Below are 22,418 nucleotides of genomic sequence, written 5' to 3'. Positions count from 1 at the left end.
CAGAAAAAACAGAACTATACAATCATTTGTGCTAGGTGTGATATCCCTCCTAAATTGCTCGGACTAATGTTCCTATCAACTCAGTAAGGCCAGCAGGCTAGTTTTTTTTACATTATTTTTTGTTTTATTGGTATGTAACTGTTATGAAAGTTGTATTGTCAGTTTTGTTTTGTATTTAAACACCACTTTAAACGTGCCACAGTGCAAGTGAGCTGTTGTTAGACAGGTAAATGCCAGTGGGGCATTTACATTAGGGCTGAAAAATGCCAGAATGCCAGTTTTTACATAATGAAATTGCAAACTAATGTGCGTATGGCAGCCAAAAATAGAGCCCTAAGCGAAGTAGATTTTACAAATCTTTACAAATCTCTATTTTACAAATCTTTCATTGAGAGAATTTGAAATTTTTGTATTGTTTGTTGGTTTGGCAATGCCACTGTCAGCCAGAGAAATATGCTGAGAAGGATTATCACCACAGCAAGCAAGGTACTTGGAGTCACACAGACAGGCCTGGATGAGATCTTTAAGGTCAGGGCTCTCTGCAAGGCTTACAAAATCATTTTAGACCCAAGCCACCCCCTGTACCCGGACTTTGAACTACTCCGCTCTGGGCGCAGGTATAGGGCACCCCTCAGCAGAAAAAACAGAACTATACAATCATTTGTGCTAGGTGTGATATCCCTCCTAAATTGCTCGGACTAATGTTCCTATCAACTCAGTAAGGCCAGCAGGCTAGTTTTTTTTACATTATTTTTTGTTTTATTGGTATGTAACTGTTATGAAAGTTGTATTGTCAGTTTTGTTTTGTATTTAAACACCACTTTAAACGTGTACATGACACTTCAGTAAAAAATAGGGTAAGTAAGGTGATGTTGCGCTGCATGAAGCAAATGCTGGTCATACCAGATACTGACTCGTTTTCAGATCCACACCCCTACCTTTTTGTTAAGGTATCTGTGACCAACTGATGCATATCTGTATTCCCAGTCATGTGAAATCCATAGATTATGGCTTAATGAATGTATTTCAGTTAACTGATCTCCTTATATGAACTCTAACTCAGTAAAATCTTTGAAATTGTTGCATTTTTGTTCAGTGTATTTCAGCATCTACCACATCGAATACCAACTTCCGTGTCTTTATTTCCCATGCTGTGAACTGATTAAGCTGGTGGGAGGCCTGGCTACATTAGCTACACATGCATACTTATGTAACGTCTTCACTCATTTACAGTACCAGGTCGGCCAGCTGTTCTCTGTTGCTGAGGCTAGCAAGAATAACACTGGAGGAGGAGAGGGTATTGAAGTGCTTCGAAATGAACCATATGAAAAGGATGGAGAGAAAGGCCAATACACGCACAAGATCTACCACATACACAGGTGAGTACTTCTGGAAAAATACATCTGGTGGATCTGGCCTACACATTTGCTGTCCTTTTTTTCTATTGCATGCAATGAGCCTACTTCACTATTAGCCTACTTCAAAGTGTAAAAACCGCTGCGAGATGCGTTCTGCTAGGGAGGTAAATACTTCTCAACAGGTAGGGATTTAATGTATTTAATTTTTATGGAAGCGTAAACATTTTCCTATTAGGTGAGCAAGAAAACATTAGGCTAACCTATGCATTTTTACAGTCAGAACAAGAAAAAATGGAGTGAAACAGTTCAGTTTTGGCATTGATCATTTTAGCAGCGTCATTTACAAAATACATTTGTTTAGTAGTTGACGTTACAGACTAGTGAAATAGGGTGTTGGAATTGAAACCACTACATGTGAACGTTTTCTAATAACTTGCCCACTCCAATATCTCTAGCCAACATTTCACAGATTGGAAGTGGAAAGTGTACATGATGAGAGTATGGTTAAGGGGATATATAATAAAGTGGTAACCGCCATATCATGTTTCAAACAATCTCATAGACAGAGCCCCACCCATACTGCTTATTGGAAATGACCAAGCTCTGTAATTTATTCAGCTTTTCTTCGCTGGCAGGCCAACACAACTAAGCACCACATGACTCTAAATTTACTTAGCTAATTCCATTAAAATATATAGATCACAATTTCCACAGCATCATGCACATTATATGTAGGTAACTGCCAGAATAAAGGAAACACCAACAAAGTGTCTTAATAGGGCATTTGGCCATCACGAGCTGCCAGAACAGCTTCATTGCCTCTTGGCATAGATTCTACAAGTGTCTGGAACTCTATAGGAGGGATGCAACACCAATATTCCTGGAGAAATTCCACCATTTGGTGTTTTGGTGGTGGTGGAAAACTATCGCAGGCTAAAAGTTAAATTGGGTTAGGATCTGGTGACTGAGACACACACACCCTTTAAACCCTCTATACTCCTTTGAGACCCCTCTTTTAAAGTCACAGATCTCTTCTAGCCATGGTTGCCAAAAATAATGGGCAACTGGCTGTTTTAATACATGACTCTAATCATAATAAGATGTTAATTGACTCAGGAACCACCCCTGTGTGGAAGCACCTGCTTTCAATATACTTTTGTATCCCTCATAATAAAGGAAACACTAATCTGTATATCACTTGGCTTAACATCATCCATGTGATTATTAGGCCTACTCTAATTCTATCCAACCATGTCAAGTGCCGGGTATATGTTTTCTAATTTTATAAAAATAAATGGTCTCTACTAAACGCCGGGTTAAAGTGTAATTACACATTCACACATTTTGCCTGTCTGTCAAAATGCAAATCTGTAGCCAGAGAGAAATGATCACTTCCCCCCTTTTGTAACAGTTGCAGTTTGCAGTTACTGATTGTTTTGATTCTTTCCACCTGTGTTGAAAGTATAAGAACCCTACTTGGAGGACATTTTGTGTTAAAACAATAACTCATAACTGTTTTTGTTGCATGATTGAATCCATTCTATCCTCTCACTTCTTACAGCAAGGTACCCAGTTTCATCCAGATGTTTGCTCCAGAGGGAGCCCTTGTCTTCCACGAGAAAGCTTGGAATGCCTACCCCTATTGTCGCACCAGTGAGTGTTCAGGACTGTGTGTGCGTGTGTGCGTGTGTGTGTGTGTGTGTGTGAGAGAGGGGTTTGATTGAGTTTCCTGCTCAAGTGAATAATATTCATAGCATCTGGTTTTCCCTGTTTCTGTGGTCACAATTTCTTCTCGAAAAAAGCAGTCATCTATAGGTTTGTCCTATCGTGATAATGTACCCATAGAACATTGATACAGGATGGTAATAGTAACCCAAAAATGTGTGAAAAACAAACTGCTTTAACAAATGTTTTGCTATAGCTCAAAATCGAATGCGCCAACTGGACGAATCATGACTAAGCATAATGTTTTTGAATGCCTGGGTGCAGGCAGATATGTTCTAATATTCCTTATGGTGGAGCTTCAGCGTGGAACAGGTGTGTATGTTGGAGTCCTGTACTGGTCAGTGTTTTGGACTTGCGCCTGTTCCACGCCGGCCACATCAATTCCGAGCCCAATACCAGACATCGGGGCAGATTTTTTTTATTTGCAACCTGACACATATACAGTGGGGCAAAAAAGTATTTAGTCAGCCACCAATTGTGCAAGTTCACCCACTTAAAAAGATGAGAGGCCTGTAATCTTCATCATAGGTACACTTCAACTATGACAGACAAAATGAGATTTTTTTTCTCCAGAAAATCACATTGTAGGATTTTTTATGAATTTATTTGCAAATTATGGTGGAAAATAAGTATTTGGTCACCTACAAACAAGCAAGATTTCTGGCTCTCACAGACCTGTAACTTCTTCTTTAAGAGGCTCCTCTGTCCTCCACTCGTTACCTGTATTAATGGCACCTGTTTGAACTTGTTATCAGTATAAAAGACACCTGTCCACAACCTCAAACAGTCACACTCCAAACTCCACTATGGCCAAGACCAAAGAGCCAGAAACAAAATTGTAGACCTGCACCAGGCTGGGAAGACTGAATCTGCAATAGGTAAGCAGCTTGGTTTGAAGAAATCAACTGTGGGAGCAATTGTTAGGAAATGGAAGACATACAAGACCCCTGATAATCTCCCTCGATCTGGGGCTCCATGCAAGATCTCACCCCGTGGGGTCAAAATGATCACAAGAACGGTGAGCAAAAATCCCAGAACCACACGGGGGGACCTAGTGAATGACCTGCAGAGAGCTGGGACCAAAGTAACAAAGCCTACCATCAGTAACACACTACGTCGCCAGGGACTCAAATCCTGCAGTGCCAGATGTGTCCCCCTGCTTAAGCCAGTACATGTCCAGGCCCGTCTGAAGTTTGCTAGAGAGCATTTGGATGATCCAGAAGAAGATTGGGAGAATGTCATATGGTCAGATGAAACCAAAATATAACTTTTTGGTAAAAACTCAACTCGTCGTGTTTGGAGGACAAAGAATGCTGAGTTGCATCCAAAGAACGCCATATCTACTGTGAAGCATGGGGGTGGAAACATCATGCTTTAGGGCTGTTTTTCTGCAAAGGGACCAGGACGACTGATCCGTGTAAAGGAAATAATGAATGGGGCCATGTATCGGGAGATTTTAAGTGAAAACCTCCTTCCATCAGCAAGGGCATTGAAGATGAAATGTGGCTGGGTCTTTCAGCATGACAATGATCCCAAACACACCGCCCGGGCAACAAAGGAGTGGCTTCATAAGAAGCATTTCAAGGTCCTGGAGTGGCCTAGCCAGTCTCCAGATATCAACCCCATAGAAAATCTTTGGAGGGAGTTGAGAAAGTCCGTGTTGCCCAGCAACAGCCCCAAAACATCACTGCTCTAGAGGAGATCTGCATGGCGGAATGGGCCAAAATACCAGCAACAGTGTGTGAAAACCTTGTGAAGACTTACAGAAAACGTTTGACCTCTGTCATTGCCAACAAAGGGTATATAACAAAGTATTGAGATAAACTTTTGTTATTGACCAAATACTTATTTCCCACCATAATTTGCAAATACATTAATTAAAAATCCTACAATGTGATATCTGGATTTTTTTTCTTCTAATTTTGTCTGTCATAGTTGAAGTGTACCTATGATGAAACTTACAGGCCTCATCTTTTTAAGTGGGAGAACTTGCACAATTGGTGGCTGACTAAACACTTTTTTGCCCCACTGTAATTATTATGAGAGCTGGTCCGTTACCCGTCATATAACATCAATTTGTTTAATTGTTTATATGACTCCAGAGTAGTAGGATTTATTATAATAATAATTATTACTACTATTCTTCTTTCTTGCTTGAATAAACTTGTCTGCCTGTCTATTCAACATTTGCATAAAAGGAAACCATGCCATGAATTAAGAACGAAATCTTTTCATAATGTGATGTATCACTCAAATCACTTTGAGAAAAATAGCCTTCTAATTAGCCTTCTTACCTAATGAAAGCCTATAATGGACATAACAAAACAATAGGCCTACCCTTACATTCAATATCGTTTGGATAATCAAATAGTTTTGGCTTAATTCAAACTGAATTCAAACTAAAACACTTTAGTAGACTACTCAAATTTTTACCAGATGCACTGGTTTACACTATATGGTCTAATGAACGAAAGCCTGAATGAATGTAATAATTAACTTAATTATCAAAACGAATAGGCCTACCTGCTTGCACTTTGTGCAGGCTGTCTCCATCTACCGTGTTGTTGTCCTTCCTGGGGATTTCACTTGCGCAGCACCTGTTTCCACAATGATGTTGTAGCCTAAATTCCCTTATAACCTTTTTATTTCTCTGGTTCGGCCTATGTTAGTAATTTCCCTGTGTGCTAGGCTATTCAGGGAAAGTAAACTTGGCAATGTGTCATATTCTCATGTGTGGCAAGGGACCATAAGCTCTCTGCGTGGACAAAATAGAAAGTTTTAGCATCACATAAATAAGGGACAGTTCCCGGCTCCACACAAACTTAATGCGTGTGTGGCTGATAGCCTTATGTCTGCCTTGCCGCTCACAGACAGGAAGTACACCAAGCTCCTGGGTTTTTCAGGCTCATTATCTTGATTTAAAATGTTTTCGGCCCGCAATGTAATTGCTCTGAACCGCGAACTGACCCACGGGTTGAAATAATGTTTTCATTCCACTAGAGGTCGACCGATTTAATCGGAATGGCCGATTTCAAGTTTTCAGAACAATCGGAAATCTGTATTTTTGGATACCGATTTGGCCGATTCAAAAGAAATACATATATAGATGTTTTTTTACACCTTTATTTAACTAGGCAAGTCAGTTAAGAACGCATTCTTATTTTCAATGTCGGCCCAGGAACGGTGGGTTTAACTGCCTTTTCAGGGGCAGAACGACAGATTTTTACCTTGTCAGCTCGGGGATTCAATCTTGCAACCTTACAGTTAACTAGTCCAAAGCTCTAACCACCTGCCTTTCATTGCACTCCACGAGGAGCCTGCCTGTTACGCGAATGCAGTAAGCCAAGGTAAGTTGCTAGCTAGCATTAAACGTAGCTTATAAAAAACAATCAATCAATCATAATCACTAGTTAACTACACATGGTTGATGATATTACTAGTTTATCTAGCATGTCCTGCGTTGCATATAATCGATGCGGTGTGTATCGTTGCTCTGTGTACCATAAACATCAATACACAGAAGTATATATTTTTAAACCTGCATATTTAGCTAAAAGAAATCCAGGTTAGCAGGCAATATTAACCAGGTGAAATTGTGTCACTTCTCTTGCGTTCATTGCACGCAGAGTCAGTGTATATGCAACAGTTTGGGCCGCCTAATTAGCCAGAATTGTACGTAATTATGACCTAACATTGAAGGTTGTGCAATGTAACAGCAATATTTAGACTTATGGATGCCACCCGTTAGATAAATACGGAACGGTTCCGTATTTCACTGAAAGAATAAACGTTTTGTTTTTGAGATGATAGTTTCCGGATTCGACCATATTAATGACCTACGGCTCGTATTTCTGTGTGTTATCATGTTATAATTAAGTCTATGATTTGATAGAGCAGTCTGAGCAATGGTAGGCACCAGCAGGCTCGTAAGCATTCATTCAAACAACACTTTCCTGCGTTTGCCAACAGCTGTTTATGACTTCAAGCCTATCAACTCCCGAGATTAGGCTGGTGTAACCAATGTGAAATGGCTAGCTAGTTAGCGGGGTGCGCGCTAATAGCGTTTCAAACATCACTCGCTCTGAGACTTGGAGTGGTTGTTCCCCTTGCCTTGCAAGGGCCACGGCTTTTGTGGAGCGATGGGTAATGCTGCTTTGAGGGTGGCTGTTGTCTTTGTGTTCCCGGTTCGAGCCCAGGTAGGAGTGAGGAGAGGGACGGAAGCTATACCGTTACACTGGCAATACTAAAGTGCCTATAAGAACATCCAATAGTCAAAGGTTAATGAAATACAAATGGTATAGAGAGAAATAGTCCTATAATTCCTATAATAACTACAACCTAAAACTTCTTACCTGGGAATATTGAAGACTCATGTTAAAAGGAACCACCAGCTTTCATATGTTCTCATGTTCTGAGCAAGGAACTGAAACGTTAGCTTTCTTACATGGCACATATTGCACTTTTACTTTGTTTTTGCAGTATTTAAACCAAATTGAACATGTTTCATTATTTATTTGAGGCTAAATTGATTTTATTGATGTATTATATTAAAATAAGTGTTTATTCAGTATTGTTGTAATTGTCATTATTACAAATAAATAAATCAAATTTGTCCGATTAATCAGTATCGGCTTTTTTTGGTCCTCCAATAATCGGTATCGGCGTTGAAAAATCATTATCGGTCGACCTCTAAATTTGCTGATCACCCATGGGGAACCGTGGGTATACGACCCGATGCAGGACTTAAGTGTCTGTGTGGCACACACATGATGGAGCAGTGACAGAACTGATGAGGAACGGTCTGTAATGAGTTAGCTTATACAGTGCCTTCAGAAAGTGTTCACACACCTCAACTTTTTCTGCATTTTGTTGTTATAGCCTGTATTTAAAATTGATTGTCCTTGGCCTACACACAATACCCCATAATGTATAAGTGGATTTTTTTTAAACAAATTAATTAAGTGAAAAGCTGAAATGTCATGTGTCAAGTATCTACCACCTTTGTTATGGCAAGCCTAAATAAGTTCAGGAGTAAAAATGTGCTTAACAAGTCCCATAATAAGTGGCATGGACTCATTCTGTGTGCAATAATAGTGTTTAACGTGATTTTTGAATTACTACCTACATACTATTATCTTAACTCAGCAAAAAAAGAAACCTCTCACCGTCAACTTATTTTCAGCAAACTTAACATGTCTAAATATTTGTATGAACATAAGATTCAACAACAGACAAACTGAACAAGTTCCACAGACATGTGACTAACAGAAATTGAATAATATGTTCCTGAACATGGGGGGAAGTGGTCAAAAGTAACAGTCAGTATCTGGTGTGGCCACCAGCTGCATTAAGTACTACACTGCATCTCCTCCTCATGGACTGCACCAGATTTGCCAGTTCTTGCTGTGAAATGTTTCACCACTCTTCCACCAAGGCACCTGCAAGTTCCTGGACATTTCTGGGGGAAATGGCCCTAGCCCTCACCCTCCGATCCAACAGGTCCCAGACGTGCTCAACGGGATTGAGATCCGGGCTCTTCGCTGGCCACGGCAGAACACTTACATTCCTGTCTTGCAGGAAATCCAGCACAGAATGAGCAGTATGGCTGATGGCATTGTCATGCTGGAGGGTCATGTAAAGGATGAGCCTGCAGGAAGGTTACCACATTAGGGAGGAGGATGTCTTCCCTGTAACGCACAGCGTTGAGATTGCAACAAGCTCTGTCCGATGAGGCTGTGACACACCGCCCCAGACCATGATGGACTCTCCAAATCAATCCCTCTCCAGAGTACAGGCCTTGGTGTAACGCTCATTCCTTCGGCGATAAACGCCAATCCGACCATTACCCCTGGTGAGACAACCGCGATTCGTCAGTGAACAGCACTTTTTGCCAGTCCTGTCTGGTCCAGCGACGGTGGGTTTGTGCCCATAGGCGACGTTGTTGCCGGTGATGTCTGGTGAGGACCTGCCTTTACAACAGGCCTACAAGCTCTCATTCCAGCCTCTCTCAGCCTATTGCGGACAGTCTGAGCACTGATGGAGGGATTGTGCGTTCCTGGTGTAACTCGGGCAGTTGTTGTTGCCATCCTGTACCTGTCCCGCAGGTGTGATATTCGGATCTATCTATCCTGTGCACGTGTTGTTACACATGGTCTGCCGCTGCGAGGAGGATCAGCTGTCCGTCCTGTCTCCCTGTAGTGCTGTCTTAGGCTTCTCACAGTACGGACTTTGCAATTTATTGTTCTGGCCACATCTGCAGTCCTCATGCCTGTTTGCATCATGCCTAAGGCATGTTCACTTAATTGTCTACTGTCTGTAAGCTGTTAGTGTCTTAACGACTGTTTATGGTTCTTTGAACAAGTATGGGAAACAGTGTTTAAACCCTTTACTATGAAGATCTGTGAAGTTATTTGGATTTTTACGAATCCTTTGAAAGACAGGGTCCTAAAAATGGGACGTTTCTTTTTTGCTGAGTTTAGATCCCGCTATAAACCTCAATCCCAAATAAATGGGAGGAATGGGCACGATCCAATCTAACTTGATTTATAGAAGCACAGCACTATAGTAAGATACACCAAAGTTGGTGCACATATTCTATCTTTAAAAATAACTTGTATTTGATTTATAGCTTGGATTTGTATGTGTGGCTAATTCTACTGTCGTGTTAAAGTTTTAGTAGGAACATCCTTAATGTTCTATTATCACGTATCTTCCTACTTCTTTTCTCTTTTTCCCCTCTCTACCCTGTTCGTCTTGCTCTAAATCTGGGATTATGCAGTTGTGACCGTAAGTGTTTTTAATTTATATTACCTTTATTTTTGTTTACAGTGTGCGTGTTATACATTATGCAGACATTTTTACTTATTTTTCTTTTCGCAGAATGAATACATGAAGGATGACTTTTTCATTAAGATTGAGACCTGGCACAAACTAGACATGGGGACCACAGAAAATGTGAGAATTTTTTTCAAGTAATTATTACACTAATGCAGACTTAACACGGTATTGGGATTGGGCAATAATAAAACTAAATATCATTCTGAAATTCAGAATCTTCTCGATTTGTAATGCCTTTACCAATATATTCTGCATGAATTTATGCAGAGATAATAAACTCTGTTGTATTTATGAAGGTATATGTGATGTCACTTTTTTTCTTATTCTGTTATTACACCAGTGGAAACGTGTTAACAGTATAAGTCCCCCTCACTTTCTCTTTGAAGCCCCATGGTCTTTCCCCAGAGGAATGGGAGGAGGCTGAGGTTGTTCCAATTGACATCGCTGACCGATCACAAGTTGATGATGTGGTAAGTTCCTTTTAGAGACCCCCTCTAGAGAAAATGAATTATTTGTGTTTAAAATGGATTTTTTTAAACCATAAAATCCCTGTTGCTGATTTGTAACTTCAAGAAATTAAACGCATTCCTTAATTGTTGAAAATTACATAATGAGGCTAGGACCACTCTTACCCTCATCTTACCCCAAAAACATCAAACCTCTTGTTCTGTTTGTTTTTGATGTCATGATTTTGTAAATGAACAATGATAGCTGCAGGGATATTCAACCTGGGAGCTGCTATCAAATTTATAAAATATTTACATTGAATATGTCGATATTTTTTATGAAAACCTGACAACCCATCCACATTCAAAGCCATTCTTCTTGTACTTGTAAAGATGAGACAAATTTAAAAGTTTAAGTATCATTAAAAAAATGTATGTCATTTCATTTAGGCTAAAGTGGGATGAAGATAATCACCCAACATTGAAGAGGTGGTTCCAAACTTAACAGTAAACAGTTGTTTTACATCCCTAGTTGATGGAAGTGGAAACTGAGTTTGGGCAGCACAATTAAACTGAAAAATGTCTGATTTGAACTCCAGCAGAGGTGCAATATTCATGTGTCAGGGCCACTTTGTCTTACCATTCGAGTGCATAGTAGCAAACTTGGCTGTAACAGTTGCTTTTTTTCAGGGTTATCACGACTAAACGGCCTTCAACGGCCTTGTCAGCCTTGTCCTCTTCAATTCAAACCACAAGTTTTCAAAGGGGTTCAGGGCCAGCGCCTTAACGAATCATTTGGATGGGCCTTTGATTTTCATTGGGGGGTACATTTTCTTCCCTGGGCCTAGTTTAGAAAAAAAAAAAAAAAAGTGTTTTATAGTAGATATGGAATTAAAAAATGTACTGTAAAAATGTATTACCTTTTTAATGTTGCATGAACTCAGCCAGTCATGATGTTTTCATCTTATTGTCAAACAAATCACTTAAAAAATTAGGTTACATTTGCTTTTCTATTTATTAGGGATTCCCGTTAGCTCAGCAGCTACTCTTCTTGGGGTCCAAACACATTAAGGCACTTACATTACACATTAAGCAAAAAATAAAATGGTACATCATATAGCATTATTACTACATATCTATAATATAAAATGTATAATACCACCATACAACAATATTACAATTTACGTGTGTGTATAGTGCATGTGCTAGCGCCTGTGTGTGTGCGTGTCTCTTCACAGTCCCTGTTGTTCCATAAGATAATAAAAATAATAATCTGATTCTACTGCTTGCATCAATTTACCTGATGTGGATTAGGGCTCTATGTAGTACTGCGCGCCTCCCATAGTCTGTTCTTGGATTGTGAAGAGACCTCTGGTGGCATGTCTTGTGGGGTATGCATGGGTGTCCTAACTGTGCTAGTATTTTAAACGGACACCTCGGTGCATTCAGCTTGTCAACACTTCTTATAAAAACAAGTAGTGATGAAGTCAATCTCTCCTCCACTTTGAGCCCTAAGGCTGTAACTCAGTAAAATCCATAACACCGGCCCTGTCGTGGTCAAGTCCGGGGACTGTGAGACCATTTTTGTAGATTTTGATGTGTGCTTGGGGTTATTGTCTTGCTGGAAGATCCACATTTGTCTGAGTTTCAGCATCCTGGCAGAGGCAACCAGGTTTTTCGCTAAAATGTCCTGGTACTGGGTAAAGTTCATGGTGCCATTGACCTTAACAAGTGGCCCAGGACCAGTGGAAGTAAAATAGCCTCATAACAACATCAAAGATCCACCACCATATTTTACAGTAGGTATGGGGTTCTTTTCTGCTTATGAATCCTTATTTTGATGACATACCCACCACTGGCGTGCATGGTCAAAGAGCTCTATTTTCATGTCATCCAACAAATGAAAACTTGGAGTTTGCTTAATGGCATTGGCACTTGGATTGGAACTGGTGCTATGGTCAGATCACATGACAATAGACCTCTTTTGGACCCGCGCACCAGTGGTGGATTTGGTGTTAAAATAAGGATGCATAAGCAGAAAAGAACCCCATACCTACTGTAAAATATGGTGGTGGATCTTTGATGTTTGGGGCTATTTTGCTTCCACTGTTCCTGTGGGCCTTGTTTAAAGTCCCGCACAGTCATCCTATTTCCCAAGTAAAAATAGTATTTGAATGACCATAACGTTCCCATAATATTTTTACGCTATTAAAATACTCAGAATTAAAGACAATTTTATTTCATCTCAAACTATCTGGAAGCCTAAAGGAATGGTCTAAGTGGGCGGGGAGCTTATATTCATGAGCTCGTTACATTCAGCTTGTCAACACCTTTTACAAAAACACAAGTAATGAGGAAGTCAGTCTCTCCTCCACTTTGAGCCATGAGAGAATTACATGCATGTTATTAATGTTAGCGCCCTGTGTATTTTTAATGGCCAGCCGTGCTTCCCTGTTCTGAGCCAACTGCAATTTTCCCAAGTCCCTCTTTGTGGCACCTGACCACACTACTGAACAGTAGTCTAGGTGTGACAACAACCATGGCCTGTAGAACCTGTCTTGTTGATAGTGTTAAGGCAGAGTAGCGCTTTAATATGGACAGACTTCTCTCCATCTCGGCTACTGTTGTATCAATGTGTTTTGACCATGACAGTTTACATTCCAGGGTTACTCCAAGCAATTTAGCCACCTCAACTTGCTCACTTTCCACATCATTCATTACGAGACATAGTTTAAGGTTTAGTGAATTATTTGTCCCAGATATAATGCTTAGACTATTTCAAGGACAGCTTTTTTCCATCTTCGTAACATTGCAAAAATCTGAAACTTAGTCCAAAAATGATGCAGAAAAGTTAATCCATGCTTTTGCCACTTATAGATTAGACTACTGGCTTTTGATGATCCTTGGTTGGGGTCTAGGCAGATTATTTGTTGCGATTGCCAACGTAATAAATTGGTGGTCCGATAGTCCAGGATTATGAGGAAAAACATTAAGATCCACAATATTTATTCCACGGGACAAAACTGGGTCCAGAGTATGACTGTGGCAGTAAGTAGGTCCAGAGACATGTTGGACAAAACCCACTGAGTTGATGATGCCTCCAAAATCCTTTTGGAGTGGGTCTGTGGACTTTTCCATGTGAATTTTAAAGTCACCAAAAATGTCTATCTGCCGTGACAACAAGGTCCGATTTAGGAATTCAGGGAACTCAGTGAGGAATGCTGTGTACGGCCCAGGACACCTGTAAACAGTAGCTATAAAAAGTGATTGAGTAGGCTGCATAGATTTCATGACTAGAAGCTCAAAAGACGAAAATGCAGTCATTTTTGTAAATTGAAATTTGCTATAGTAAATGTTAGTAACACCTCCGCCTTTGCGGGATGCGTGGGGGGATATGGTCACTAGTGTAACCAGGAAGAGAGGCCTCATTTAACACAGTCAATTAATCAGCCTTAAACCATGTTTCAGTCAGGCCAATCACATCAAGATTATGATCAGTGATTAATTGACTATAACTGCCTTGGAAGTGAGGGATCTAACATTAAGTGGCCCTATTTTGAGATGTGAGATATCACTATCTCTTTCAATAATGCCAGGAATGGAGGTCTTTATTCCTGTGAGATTGCTTAGGTGAACACTGCCGTGTTTTGTTTTGCCCAACCTAGATCGAGGCACAGACACGGTCTCAATTGGGATAGCTGTCCCTAGCTAATTTGTCCTGGGATATAAACATTGAGTTGTTATTTTACGTCGGTAGCCCTGCCTCCTGGTAAACAGTGTATGATCGCTGGATGATTCTTTTTAAGTCTGATACTGCGGGTAATGGAGTCGCTAAGGACTAGGATTTTCAATTTGTCAGCGCTAATGGTGGGAGGCTTTGGCGGCTCAGATCCTGTAACTTGTGGAGGAGAGACCAGAGAAGGCTCGGCCTCTGACTCCGACGCGTTGCTTAATGGGGAGAACCGGTTGAAAGTTTGTCGGCTGAATGAGCGACACCTGTTGAGCATTCCGACAGCATTTCCTTCCAGAAGCCATGAGAATATTGTCAGGTGGAATTTGACTGCGGCCATGACTCTAACAGCCCTATTCATACCATGGATCATTTCGCTATTTGATCTAGACTTTTAGGTATAACAAAAATTAAGAATTTGACCTTTACTACTATAGTCCATAGAAACGCATTGAATAACACATTAATAAATGGCAAGAAGACAGTCAAAAAATAAATCATATGGTTTTAAAGTGTCTGTCCTATATCTAGGAGATGTAATATTTCCTGAGCTTATCTTTTTTTTGCACACATGTAACCCTATTATTTTTGTTCAACTTAAACTACCTCCATACTTCCACTTTTTTGTTATTTAGATTGACACATGGGTGTGTCAATAGACTCTCAATAGACTCTTAAGGATTTCATAGGCATGGAATCATTCTTCTAAAACGGTCTGGCTAGCTAATAAACATACAGTGCAGATAAATACTTAACATTTATTGTTTTACAACACATTTCTTATCACAGCACTGGCAAACCATGGTTGATTAACTCCCTGACCAAAATGTTTGACTTTTATACCATTTAAGAAGGTTCATGTCTAATTCCTTATTCTATGCATACTGTAGTCTATATGTAAAATGTATACATATTAAATTCTGTTTTCATATGTAGGACTATAAGCCAGAGGAAGACCCAGCCATCTTCCATTCTGAGAAAACTGGAAGAGGACCCCTGGGACCAGGATGGAAGGCATGTCTGAAATTACACTTTACCATATTTTACCATAGATTTTATGTATCATAAAGGCAGTGTGACATTTTCAAAGTAAAAGAAGCATATTTGTTTTCCCAATCTAGCATTGAATAGAAAAGTGATTTACATGTTAAATCCTTTGCCTCTCTCATTCCTCCCCTTGTTTGTCTGTTCAATCTCTCTTTTACTGTGTAGAAGGAGCTCCACAACAGTAACTGTCCCTATATGACTGCCTATAAGCTTGTAACGGTGCATTTCCGCTGGTGGGGGCTGCAGGGACGAGTGGAGAACTTTATTCACAAGGTAAGAGCTTAGAGCATCATTACATTCATTAGACTTGTTGCTGCACCGTCTTCTTCGTAGATCCCCAGATTTTAAACTTTTATATTGAAATTACAACCTTTTCTTACCTTTGGATGTGGCTTGGCAATGCAAGATTCTTGCTGCGCAGCTCAAATTTACAGTGAACATCACAGTAGTGTTTGTTTTTATTTTGTCTTTTGTGTTTTATTTTTTTCTACACTTTTTTTTTTTACCCCTTTTTCTCCCCAATTGGTAGTCAGTCTTGTCCCATCTCTGCAACTCCCGTACGGACTTGGGAGAGGCCAATGCCGAGACACCTGTGTCCTCCGAAACACAATCCAGCCAAGCTGCGCTGCTTCTTGACACAATGCCCGCTTAACCCGGAAGCCAGCCGCACTAGTGTGGTGGAGTAAACACCGTACACCTGGTGACTAAGTCAGTGTGCATTGTGCCTGGCCTGCCACAGGAGTCGCTAGTGCGCGATAGGACAAGAACATCCCTGCCGGCCAGATCCTCCCCTAACCTGGACAATGCTGGGCCAATTGTGCGCCGCCCCATGGGTCTCCCGGTCGGCTGTGACAGAGCCTGGACTCGAACCAGAGATTCTCTAGTGATACAGCTACGCAGTGCCTTAGACCACTGCGCCACCTTTGCCAACAACTTTTAATGTTAAACATTTTACACTGTTGAATAATAGTGTGAAATAATAATTTCACTCGTCAATAATGCAACAATTCACAAGCAAATCAAATTTAATTTGTCACATGCGCCGAATATAACAGGTATAACCTTACCCTGAAATGCTTACTTACAAGCCCTTAACTTCTTGATGCACCCATCCCGTTACCGGGATCATTTTCGTCAACATCCGCTGAATTGCAGAGCGCCAAATTCAAATTAAATTACAAAAAATATTAAATTTTCATGAAATCACAAGTGCAATATAGCAAAACACAGCTTAGCTTGTTGTTAATCCACCTGGCGTGTCAGATTTCAAAAAAAGCTTTTCGGCGAAAGCATACCAAGCGTTTATGTAAGGACATCTCTCTCAGCAGACAAAACATTACAAACAGCTAAAAGCCAAGTAGATTTGTTACAAAAGTCAGAAAAGCAATAAAATGAATCGCTTACCTTCGATGATCTTCGGATGTTTGCACTCACGAGACTCCCAGTTACACAATAAATGTTCCTTTTGTTCCATAAAGATTATTTTTATATCCAAAATACCTCCATTTGGTTGGCGGGTTATGTTCAGAAATCCACAGGCTCTAGCGGTCACGACCGGGCAGACAAATTCCAAATAGTGTCCGTAAATTCGTAGAAACATGTCAAACGTTTTTTATAATCAATCCTCAGGTTGTTTTTACAATATATAATCGATAATATTTTAACCAGGACTGTAGCTTCTTCAATAGGCGAGAGAGAGAAAATGTCTGCTCCAAGCTGTTGCGCATGCAAAACGCTGCTGGCACCCAGCCATACAATGATGCGATGTGATCTTTCTTGCTCATTTGTCAAAATAAAAGCCTGAAACTATGTCTAAAGACTGCTTTTCCTATGGCTTCCCCATGGTGTGAACAATCTGGTTGATATCCCTTTAAATGGAGCGAAGGCAGGCAATGGAACAGAGAGCTTTCAGGAAAAACAGCACTTCCGGGTTGGATTTTCCTCAAGTACTGTTATACTCACAGACAATATTTTGACAGTTTTGGAAACTTTAGAGTGTTTTCTATCCTAATCTGAAAATTATATGCATATTCTGGGCCTGAGAAATAGGCAGTTTCATTTGGGTACGTTTTTCATCAAAATACTGCCCCCTACACACAACAGGTTTTAACCAACAATGCAATTCAAGAAATTGAGTTAATAAAATATTTATTAAATAAACTAAAGTTTACAAAAAAATCTACAACACATTTACATAACAATAACGAGGCTATATACATGGGGGCACTGGTACCTAGTCAATCAAATTGTGTTTGTCACATGCGCCGAATACAACAGTGAAATGCTTACTTACAAGCCCTTAACCAACAATGCAGTTTTAAGAAAAATACCACAAAGAATTATTGATAAAAGTCTAAAATAATTAAAGAGCAGCAGTAAAATAACAATATGGTAGCAGCAACATTACGTACAAAATAAGTTACAAACAATGCGAAATAGCACATTTGGTTAAGAGCCCATCCCTTCCTGCACTATATAATGTGAGGGGTTGGTCGAGGTAATTTGTAAAGTGACTATGCATAGATAATAAACAGCGAGTAGCAGCAGTGTAAAAACAAAGGGCGGGGTGTCAATGTAAATAGTCCAGGTGGGCCTTCCTCTGACACTGCCTAGTATACAGGGTTAGACATCCCTGAATCCGGGTCTGGTAACTTCTACATCTGAAAGTTAGAATGAGGTAAGGTATGGTGGAAGTTTATGCAAGAGGGCTTTATAAACAAAAATAATGCAATACATCGATCTACAAGACTTCAAAGGGAGCCAGGCTACTTTCTGATTCAAAATCCAATGTGTACTGAACCTATCACCCGTAATAAAGCGCAATGCGCTATGATCAACTGCATCCAATGGGTTCAATACAGTGGCAGCTGTATTTATATATAGATATCGCCATAGCCAATACCCGGAATGAGTGTTGACGGAATGATTTGTTTTCTGCTATGTAACGAAGGACCGGACCTGTTTTTATAGAATAGTGATCCCTGAGATAATTAGCAAAGACACCACTGGACAAGTACTTTTGACCTAATTCTGACAGATAGCCCCCAATCAGTGAGGCATTTGCTGGATTTTTTACATTCATCCGTGTGGGTTTTGCAATCAGTTGAGTCAGGTTAAAGTCGAGACAAATATTCTTAAAATGGTCTGAGGCCGGGGTAAGCCAGTCTAAGTTAAAACAAATAATTCAGATAAAAGGTTTTAAATACTCAAATAGTACCAACATCATCCGCCAATGGATTTTGGCTTATGGCCACATCTATAACCAAGAGCTTTACGGCAGTCCTCTGAACTATGTCGCAGACGTCATCATTTTGAAGAGGTCTTCTCACAACCGACTGTCACCAATATCGTAAGGGGAGACTCTCACGAACAAGAAGGTGTTAGTTGTGTTGCTCTGCGATGCACACAAGCTTCAGGGTAGTCGTATAAAGGTAACCCAGTACCATGCTGTAAAAAGGGCACAATGTGGGGTGAAAAGTGTCAGTGTCATTATAATGTGACCAAACATGGGTCTAAAAAACGAAAATGTTCCCTCTGAGTTTTCTTAGATATACACTTGGACAGACACTTAAAAATTAGATTCCTTCTGATTTATTTTTGATTGACATGTTTTGTCATGTACAAATGTGTTATTCAATGCGTTTCTATTGGCTATAACAGTAAAGGTGTACTGTTGGGGGTACTCGAGGACCAGGGTTGGGAAACACTGATGTATGTGTATACGCATGTATTTATTGTTTAGTTCTGATGATCCTGTCTTGTATATTATCTCGAACCATCTATCTGTGTGAATTGAGTCTACATGATAGCAGTAACCCAAAACATTTTTGGTTTTATTTGACCATGTCACTGCCTAAATACCACAAAAAAAGTCACGTGGATACCTTTTTTTAACCACATTTACACCTCTGCTCTACTCTGCAGTAGTTGTTTGGTTCTCAACAGGGGGAGGAGGGTTTTATTGTATACTGCTGTACAATACAAATATTTCCCTAATGGGTTAAATTGTTCAAATTGACAATGTATGTGATAAAACAGAATTTCAACAGTATTTCACTCAACATTCCAAATGGCACATACATTAGTGCTGGTATAACATGGAGCAAGATAAAAGCAGTTGAATGTCTCAGAATTGGATTAAGAGTCAACTTCTGGCTAGGTTTGGGCTTAACAGCAATTTGTATGACTTGTCAAAAAGTAATGACAAACACGTATTCACAATAGAAAGACACGTTAGGATTTTCAGAATAACTGCTCCAGTCTATATAACCATCCATGTAGTAGGGCAGCGAGAGTTTTACTTGAATAATTCAGTTTTGTCTTCAAGAACAACATATTTAAATGTGTTGTTTTTATGTTTGTTTTAAGAACCGTTTCACTTTACTGATCTGCTGTAAAATGCATATCCCTACCAGAGAGTGAGCCCTCAAAGATCCCAACAAAAAAATCAATTGTCCTGCATGATCTCTTTGTGGTAGTACATTCCAATTACCTTTTTTTTATATATGTAAAGCAGATTGACATGCCCTACTAGATTTAGGATTGATCAATAAGAAAATTCTAATGTGGGGCCTTGCTTGTGTAAGAAAGGTTGAGAACCCCTGCTCTCTCGACTGCTTAAAAACACATCCTCTCATTGTCTCTTCCCTTTCATCTGTACTGATTGGAAAAAAACTGGTGAAGACAATAGGGTAAAAGGTCGTCATTAGACTGGTTTGTACCTAGTCACTTTAAGATCAGTGCAGTGACAATTAGAAAAAGAGTTCCATAAGAATATATCTCTCTCACCACACTCATATCCCCTCTTCTGCCCTCCATCCCTCCCCCTCCTGGAGCAGCAAGAAAAGCGCCTCTTCACTAATTTCCATCGGCAGCTCTTCTGCTGGCTAGACCGTTGGGTGAACCTAACCATGGATGACATCCGCCGGATGGAGGAGGAGACACAGAGAGAGCTGGACCAGGTATGCATTCATAAACCCTGATATTGAATGAATATTGGGCACCATTTTCTGCCTGCTAAACAGTCCTTACTATTACCTGTACAGTCTCCAATAGTGTTCAATTTGGTGTTAATGCACTTGTGAAAAAGGAGCAGTACTATCTACTTTAGAGGAGTTATATTCATTGATACCTTTTACTCTTGTAAATGGCACATATAAAACCAGATCGAGACAAAGAGCATTGGAAATCTCACTTTAAAAATAGTTAGAATGCGTGACAAAATACATACAGTGCATTCGGAAAGTATTCAGACCCTTTGACTTTTCCCACATTTTGTTACGTAACAGCCTTATTCTGAAATTGATTAAATTGTTATTTTTTTCCATCAATCTACACACAGTACCCCAAAAACAGGTTGATATTTTTAAAAGTTTATTCAAATGGAAATATCATAATTTATGTAATTTTCAGACCCTTTACAAAGTACTTTGTTGAAGCACCTTTGACAGTGATTACAGCCTCGAGTCTGCTTGGGTATGACGCTATCAGCTTGACACGCCTGTATTTAGGGAGTTTCTCCTATTCTTCTCTGCAGATCCTCTCAAGCTCTGTCAGATTGGATGGGGAGTGTCGCTGCACAGCTATTTTCAGGTATCTCCAGAGTTGTTCGATCAGGTTCAAGTCTGGGCTCTGGCTGGGCCACTCAAGGACATTCAGAGACTTGTCCTGAAGCTTCTCCTGCGTTGTCCTGTTGGAAGGAGAACCTTCGCCCTAGTCTGAAGCAGGTTTTCATCAAGGATCTCTCTACTTTGCTCTGTTCATCTTTGCCTCAATCCTGCCTAGTGTCCCAGTACCTGCCACTGAAAAGCATCCTCAAAGCCACCACCATGCTTCACCGTAGGGATGGTGCCAGGTTTCCTCCAGACGTGACACATGGTATTCAGGCAAAAAAGTTCAATCTTGAATTCATCAGACCAGAGAATCTTGTTTCTCATGGTCTGGCAGTGGTTAGTGCGTTGAGCCAGTAAACGGAAGGTTGCTGGATCGAATCCCCAAGCTGACAAGGTAAAAATCTGTCGTTCTGCCCCAGAACAAGGCAGTTAACTCACTGTTCCCCTGGCGCCAAAGACGTGGATGTCGATTAAGGCAGGCCCCCCCCCGCTCCTCTGATTCACAGGGTTGGGTTAAATGCAGAAGACACATTTCAGTTCAGTACTTTCAGTTGGACAACTGACTAGGCATCCTCCTTTCCCTTCTTTAGGTGCCTTTTGGCAAACTCCAAGTGGCTGTCATGTGCCTTTTACTGAGGAGTGGCTTCCATGTGGCCACTCTACCATAAAGGGCTGCAGAGATTGGTTGTCTTTCTGGAAGGTTCTCTCATCTCCACAGATGAACTATGGAGCTCTGTCAGAGTGACCATCAGGTTCTTGGTCACCACCCTGACCAAGGCCCTTCTCCCCCGATTGCTTAGTTTGGCTGGGCAGCCAGCTCTGGGCAGCCAGCTCTGGGCGGCCAGCTCTAGGAGTCTTGGTGGTTCCAAACTTCTTCCTTTTAAGAACGATTGAGGCCACTATGTTCATGCAGACCTTCAATGCTGCAAACATGTTTTGGTACCCTTCCCCAGATCTGTGCCTCGAGACAATTGTGTCTTGGAGCTCTACGGACAATTCCTTCGACCGCATAGCTTGGTTTTTGCTCTGACATGCACAGTCAACTGTGGGACCTTTATATAGACAGGTGTGTGCCTTTCCAAATCATGTCCAATTATTTGAATTTACCACAGGTGGACTCCAATCAAGTTCTCATCTCAAGGATGATCAATGGAAACAGGATGCACCTGAGCTCAATCTCAAGTCTCATAGTAAAGGGTCTGAATACTTATGTAAGGCACACCTTTTATTTTTAAAACATTTGCCAAAATAAAAACGGTTCGCTTTGTCATTATGGGGTATTCTGTATAGATTGAGGGGGGGGGGAAACATATTTAATTAATTTTAGAATAAGGCTATAACGTAACAAAATGTGGAGAAAGTCGAGGTGGCTGAATACTTTCCAAATGCACTGTATATATCCAAAGAGATGTCAAAAGAAAACAGCTAAAACAAACAAATGCAGATAGTTTGCTGTCATTTCAGCTGGAGAGTTTTACATCTTTGTTTGCTGTCGACAGCTTGTTAGCTAGCAAGTGACATGAATGTTAGCCAGCCTTCATTGATTGCTTCGCAACGAAAAATAATTAGCAACCAGATTTTTGTCCGGACTATTTCTTCGAGGCAAAGATGAACAGAGCAAAGTTGATGAAAACCTGCTCTAGAGCGCTCAGACCTTAGACCC

General features: G+C 40.4%; 1 protein-coding gene across 2 annotated transcripts in view; it reads left to right on the top strand.

Moving 5' to 3' along the window:
• The window catches only part of pitpnbl (phosphatidylinositol transfer protein, beta, like), a 44,183-nt gene that overhangs the window by 6,761 nt on the left and 15,004 nt on the right, over positions 1 to 22,418 (top strand). Inside the window, exons 3-10 of one of the 2 annotated variants that reach the window (XM_021624308.3) lie at positions 1,234 to 1,379; positions 2,920 to 3,011; positions 9,862 to 9,869; positions 9,963 to 10,037; positions 10,307 to 10,390; positions 15,033 to 15,110; positions 15,309 to 15,416; positions 19,982 to 20,104. In XM_021624308.3, the coding sequence (XP_021479983.2) occupies positions 1,234 to 1,379; positions 2,920 to 3,011; positions 9,862 to 9,869; positions 9,963 to 10,037; positions 10,307 to 10,390; positions 15,033 to 15,110; positions 15,309 to 15,416; positions 19,982 to 20,104 (714 nt within the window). The remainder of the gene's footprint in view (positions 1 to 1,233; positions 1,380 to 2,919; positions 3,012 to 9,861; positions 9,870 to 9,962; positions 10,038 to 10,306; positions 10,391 to 15,032; positions 15,111 to 15,308; positions 15,417 to 19,981; positions 20,105 to 22,418) is intronic. The other variant, XM_090192904.1, reaches the window with a different exon arrangement.

Source organism: Oncorhynchus mykiss, chromosome 12 (genome assembly GCF_057628025.1).
Source record: "Oncorhynchus mykiss isolate SJ-2025 chromosome 12, ASM5762802v1, whole genome shotgun sequence".
Lineage (NCBI taxonomy): Eukaryota > Metazoa > Chordata > Actinopteri > Salmoniformes > Salmonidae > Oncorhynchus > Oncorhynchus mykiss.
This window is presented reverse-complemented; position numbering and strand designations above follow the sequence as displayed.